The 6,464-nt window shown below is 43.4% G+C and overlaps 1 protein-coding gene across 1 annotated transcript in view; it reads left to right on the top strand.

The window, feature by feature from the left end:
- Nucleotides 1–2,245: 2,245 nt before the first annotated feature.
- The window catches only part of LOC143127196 (C-type mannose receptor 2-like), a 110,768-nt gene continuing 106,549 nt past the window's right edge, over nucleotides 2,246–6,464 (top strand). The window contains exons 1-4 of the mRNA XM_076288531.1: nucleotides 2,246–2,325; nucleotides 2,659–2,697; nucleotides 5,282–5,668; nucleotides 5,904–6,269. Of these exons, the coding sequence (XP_076144646.1) occupies nucleotides 2,661–2,697; nucleotides 5,282–5,668; nucleotides 5,904–6,269 (790 nt within the window). The 5' untranslated portion in view covers nucleotides 2,246–2,325; nucleotides 2,659–2,660. The remainder of the gene's footprint in view (nucleotides 2,326–2,658; nucleotides 2,698–5,281; nucleotides 5,669–5,903; nucleotides 6,270–6,464) is intronic.

The raw sequence follows: 6,464 nt of genomic DNA, 5'->3' as shown, positions 1-6,464 counted from the left end.
CCCTGTGCACGTGCACACTTGGCACAAGCCATGATCCGTCCCTGCACTTGGCAGATCGTTTCCCCATTGGGGGACCACAGATGAAAATAGTCTAGAACACAGAGGGTGTGGGGGCGGCAGATGAGAATAGTCTAGAACACCGTGAGTGTGGGGGCGGCAGATGATAATAGTCTAGAACACCGTGAGTGTGGGGGCGGCAGATGATAATAGTCTGGAACACAGAGGGTGTGGGGACCACAGGTGAGAATAGTCTAGAACGCCGTGGGTGTGGGGACTACAGGTGAGAATAGTCTAGAACACCGTGAGTGTGGGGGCGGCAGGTGAGAATAGTCTAGAACACCGTGAGTGTGGGGGCGGCAGATGATAATAGTCTGGAACACAGAGGGTGTGGGGACCACAGGTGAGAATAGTCTAGAACGCCGTGGGTGTGGGGACTACAGGTGAGAATAGTCTAGAACACCGTGAGTGTGGGGGCGGCAGGTGAGAATAGTCTAGAACACCGTGAGTGTGGGGGCGGCAGATGATAATAGTCTAGAACGCCGTGGGTGTGGGGACGGCAGTGCCAAACGATGTTCCTTGGAGGAGCGCAGCAGTCGATGGGTAACATTAGCCTTTATGAGAGCACTTAAGTGAGGTGGGTGAAGAGTCAGACCCAGCATCACTTTGTATGCAGGCATTAGTGACTTGAATTTGATGCAGGCGGCTAAGGGTAGCCAGTGGAGCTCCATGAACAGCAGGGTAACATGTGCCCTTCTTGGTTGACTGAAGACCAGACAGGCTGCAGCGTTCTGCACCATCTGTAACGGTTCTACCACACGTACAAGCTGCAACGTTCTGCACCATCTGTAACGGTTCCACCACAAGCACAAGCTGCAGCGTTCTGCACCATCTGTAACGGTTCCACCACAAGCACAAGCTGCAGCGTTCTGCACCATCTGTAACGGTTCTACCACACGTACAATCTGCAACGTTCTGCACCATCTGTAACGGTTCTACCACAAGCACAAGCTGCAGCATTCTGCACCATCTGATTCCACCACAAGCACAAGCTGAAAGGTCTGTAAAGAGGGCGATGTAGTAGTCAATACCATATAGCGGGTCAAAATATGAGCAGCGTCATATTATTTACCGCTATGCGTTTCCTGCCAGAATTACACATTATGGAAAGAAACTAGATGTACCGTATAGCGGTACAAAATATGACCGCCTTCCAGTCCTGTAAATCCCCTCTGCGAAAATAAATCACGCTTGTCAATTTGTCTCCATCTCCTACTCCATCCTAGCCTGGAAATCCAGTCCCAAATCTAGAAAGATTTAGGGTCTGTACTAGCAGCTGAGCGGCGTGTAGGCTTGATTAGGTTTTCTAATTTGATATGTAAAATGTACAAATGAGCTACTATGATAACTCTTAACAAACATACTTTGATCAGCATGATGTGCACAGGTGAGTGTGAGAACTGTGTGTGCGTGCGCATGTGAATGTTGGTGCATTTGCACATAATTTGGTTATACATTTTGGGCTTGTTTTGTGAACAGAACTTCTGCTGTTGGCATCTGCCTCTGGCGCATGTCTCTATGCAAATACTGCAGAAGAGACAGAACACTAATTTCATATCTCATAACTCTTACATCACATCCATTGTACGGTAAGGGAATCGGACTTGTGACTGAAGGGTGGCCGGTTTGATCCCCGACTGGTAGGAAACATGTGGGTGGGGGCAGTGACTGAACAGCGCTCTCCCACATCCAAATCCACGCATGAGGTGCCCTTGAGCAAGGCACCTAACCCCCAACTGCTCCCCGGACGCTGGATCAAGAGTGCTCCTGGTGTGCCCACTGCTCTGAGTGTGTGTGTGTGTGTGTGTCTGTTTGAATGGGTGTACACTGTGTGTTGAACACTACCCCCGGATGTGTAAAATGCAGAGCACAAATTTCCCCTTTTGACCCCTTGGGGATCAATAAAAGTATCTCTATCTATCTATCATATCTCCTGGGCTTCAGCACTTCACTGGATGCATCAAGTCCACATCTCCTGGGCTTTATCAAAGTCTTAGTGTTTCTTCACTGGATGCAGCTTCACAACTTTAACTTACATACATACAGGATCACTGCAGTCATCTCACACTCTAAATGCAAATGTCTGTGTGAAGTGGAGGAAATTCTGCTCTGGGTAAACAACTGTCTGTGACAAGAGAGCGCTTTATGTGATATCTGACTGGGGCAGTTTGGGGGAAACCCCGGGAAAAAAGCGGGGCATTAACAGGAAGGAACGGGGTGGACACGGGGCAGAAGGCAGCAGAGTCCAGCAGAGACGACATCACACAGGTAGGTCATGCTCCGGAGATGCGCATTGGACCCTTTACAGTCTTTTATGAATATAGGTTATAAATTACCCAAACGCAACCTGGCTGTGTGTCTTTTGCATAGATATTCAGACTTCAATAATGTAAAAAATAATCATACAATATCTGAAAATTTTAATTCAGGTATTCAAGTGATATTGTAATTCCGTTGTTCTTTCAGAATTCCATGGTTATGATTATGATGTAATAATGAGAATATCACCAGTTCAGCAACGATAACTCATTTCAGTAGATCACGTGAACAGTGAAATTGTTAGAGTCAGAGTGAAATGATTGTTTTTCCGTTTTGTTCCAGTCATGGCTCACTGGGGATGCTTCCTCCTGCTCTTCCTAGGTACAGTACATGCGCGTATGTGTATATTTGGGTGTTTTGTGCTGAGAAGGCCCTGTGATATGAGTGTTTGTGCTGTGCTGTTTGTGTTTGGTCTGGCAAAGGTTCATTGACTAACGACTTCCAGCATGACTACGGCTTAACTAGCAGTGAAGTTCAACTTAAATTGGTGCATTAAACTCTTACCAGAAGTGCAGCAATCTTGTACACAGTTGTTTACTAAATTCCAAAAAAAAACACATCCATGCCAGATTAGTGACAGTATTTGCATGCACGTATTTTAGGACATTGGAAATGGGCTTCAATGGCCTCTTGGCCAGATGAACCTGCAGAGCAAATCCCAAATTTGCCAAAGGTTCGTAAGAGTACTCCCAGGTTAGGAAAATCCAACCAACCTAGCTATTGATTAAAAAAAAATACATTAGAAATTCTCATAAAGTGTCGTGTGCTCTCAACTTGTATGTTTTGTTTTGTTTGCGCTCCTCTGATGAGCGTCTGCTGTGTCGACCATCCGTTAGCGCTAAGTTGTCATAGTCACCTACAGTAATATTCTATTCTTCTTGTGATATTATTCTTGTAATATTCCTTCTTGTGATAGGGTTGGGACTCACCAGTTCACCTTGCCCTTAATTACAGTTTTCAGTCGCTAACAAGCGTTTGTCTAACCAGTTGTCATATTTTCAAAACTCTAAACACAATTAGCACAGGATCAGTCTTTTGTGGCCATACCATTCACACATTTCATGTCGTTTTCACGCACTATGCAGTCAGTGAACACATTTCCACAATGCTTACATTTTCTTAACAAACAATGTTCTTGCAGTATTTACAAATGTTAACACACAACATCCCACAATAACAAAAACAATTTTCCAAACCTTAGATACAGTATAAAAACCTCTGCTTCTGCTCTACTTCTGCTATCAAGTGGTTTTATGCCAGGTGCATTGCTTTGGATACAGAAATATCAGATGTGATGTTGATGAAAACATGTGGCCTATCCCTGAAGATCGCAGAGATTAGATACAGTAATTTTGTGCTTTTTTTAGTCCCCCCCCCCCCTTTTTATCTGGGCTTTTTGCTGTTGTTTTTTTGTTCAGAATACTCTTGTGTGTTTCATGGATATTTTGTTCACTGTAAGCAATACTGTAAAACTTTTTCTGTTCTATTATACTGTAAACAGTATTTCTACTAAATGAAAAAAATCTGATTTGCTTTTTACTGGAATGCTTTTGAATGTGAATATTACATGTGGACATACAGTTCCCAACCAAGAAATTTAGTGTAAAAACTGTGGATTGCATGTTTTGCATGCAAATATTTGCATGCAAAACATGCAATCCACCGTTTTGTACCTGTAAAACTGAAACATAAAAGTCCATGCCGTTTTTGTAATGTCAACAATAGCCAGTATTTTGAAACCTGGTGTACTTTGATTGTCTGCATGTACCTTGTGAAGTGAAAACAAGTGTTATTCTTTGACAGAATAATTTCATTTTGAGTCAGATTTCCAGTGTTTTGGTAAAGTTAGTGTGTGCAGAGAATTATGTGTTAGTATATATTTGACTAAATGTGTTTTTGAAAAGAAAATGATCCATTTGGCCAATTGTGTTTTGTAGGTGTGAGTCTGTGTTAAGAGTTTAGAAAAAGTATCTGAAGTATGGGTAAGCGCTTGTTAGCAATTGAAAAAACGAATTAAGTGAACAGATTAACTGATTCATTCTCTTAGTTCTCTATAGTTATGGTTTGTGTGTGCTTTTTGATTCCTCTTGATGCACTTTAAGTTTCATGAAATTCTATTAATGGGAGGGGGGGCACTGCAATTTATATTTGATATGAGTTATGATGTCAAATGGTCAAAACAACTGGCTCCACACCACCATCTACAGGCCAACAGAGGAAATGACAACCACTCTCACACACACACACTCATACACCACCACTCTCTCTCTCACACATACACATACACATACACACACATGCATACGCATGCATACACACACACACACATGTTGAGTTTCAACAATCATTGCGCAACCAAGGGTACAGAATGTAAGGGTAGATATGTAGAGATGAAATTGAGAAGGGTGATTTTTTTTTTTATTTATCATGCAGGGATGAGCGGTGGTCATATTATTTACCGCTATGCATTTCCTGCCAGAATTACACATTATGTAAAGAAACTAGATGTACCGTATAGTGGTACAAAATATGACCACCGCCCAGTCCTGTACATCCCTGACTGACATACTGACTGATTCCGGACTTTGACGTTGCAGCGCTGTCGTCATAATGTCAACATAATAAACACATGACTGAAACATGGCATACAGTATTCTGTGGCAAAAGAATGGCAGAAATGTAGATGGCTAGAATGTGGCAAAATGTAAGGATAACACAGGAGGACTAGCAGTATGGCCTGACTCTAAGCTGTATTTAAGCACATTGTTTGTGTGTTTACATGTTATTATGATGTAAATTGTGATCTGTTGGGATTATCAGCGGAGTGTCTTTTATTCACTGTAAAAAATCAGTGTGTGTGTGTGTGTGTGTGTGTGTGTGTGTGTATGCTCCTCTCTCCTCTCAGGTCTGGGCAGTCTCTCCTCCTCTGTGCCACGTCAGTTCCATGTGGTGAAGGAACAGAAGAACTGGACAGAAGCTCAGCAGTACTGCAGAGAGGAGTTCACTGACCTCGCCACCATAGACGACATGACAGAGATGGAGAAGGTGAAGAGCATGATACATGAAGCAGGTGTTGGAAATGCTTGGATTGGGCTGAAGCATGGAAACAGTAGTAAGTGGCAGTGGTCTCTGGCTGACAGGGAGTTTTACAGAGAGAATGAATCAGAGTTCAGGAACTGGAATCCAGGCCAACCCAATGGAGGTGCTGAAGAGTGTGTGGCTATGAAACATGCAAATGGAAAATGGGATGATAACGAGTGTATTGAGCGCCTTCCCTTCATCTGCTATGACGGTGAGAAGCCAACTTCTTTCATTCAGAACAAGGTTATTCATTCACTCAGCAACACATGCATCCAAACTGCAGATCTACAAATCAATGTGTAATCATGTACACTGACATCAGTTCAGATTCATTCATGAATACAGGCAGCCACACTGTACAACTAAACAATTTGTCTCACTCACTCTAGTTCAGTCTGTAAAGCTGTGCTGATTCTCAGTTAACCATGACCCATGCAATACCATAGGGAGAAACTCCACACATCCCTATGTGCTGGTTCCTGAGAAGAAGAACTGGACAGATGCTCAGAGATACTGCAGAGAGAACCACACAGACCTGGCCAGTGTGAGGAATCCGACAGAGAACGACCAGATAGACAAAGTTAGAGGAGGGAGTCATGGAGGTAATAACAATGGAAATGGAGCTGCCTGGATCGGCCTGTTCAGAGATGCCTGGGAGTGGTCAGATGGCAGCAACTCCTCATTCCGCAACTGGAACATTAGAGAACCCAATAATGGTGATGGGAAGGAATTCTGTACTGAAATTCTGAATCCCTCCGGTGCTTGGAATGATAGAGGCTGTGACCATCGTAGTCACTTCATTTGCTATAAAGGTAAGTCACTGTCCATTTTCTCTGCTTGGAATGGAAATTAAGTCACAGACAACATCATCATGAGCTGCTGAAGATCATGAGATGATGTGCTGATGGAGGAGCGGCCGTAATGGTGGTACTAGCTCCTAATGGTGGAACTAGCTTCTAATGGTGGAACTAGCTCCTAATGGTGGTACTATCTCCTAATGGTGGTAC

This window comes from Alosa pseudoharengus, unplaced genomic scaffold, assembly GCF_046254945.1.
Source record: "Alosa pseudoharengus isolate Yale_2024_CS ecotype anadromous, Long Island Sound unplaced genomic scaffold, YU_APseudo_1.1 YU_APseudo_1.1_scf_17, whole genome shotgun sequence".
Lineage (NCBI taxonomy): Eukaryota > Metazoa > Chordata > Actinopteri > Clupeiformes > Clupeidae > Alosa > Alosa pseudoharengus.
This window is presented reverse-complemented; position numbering and strand designations above follow the sequence as displayed.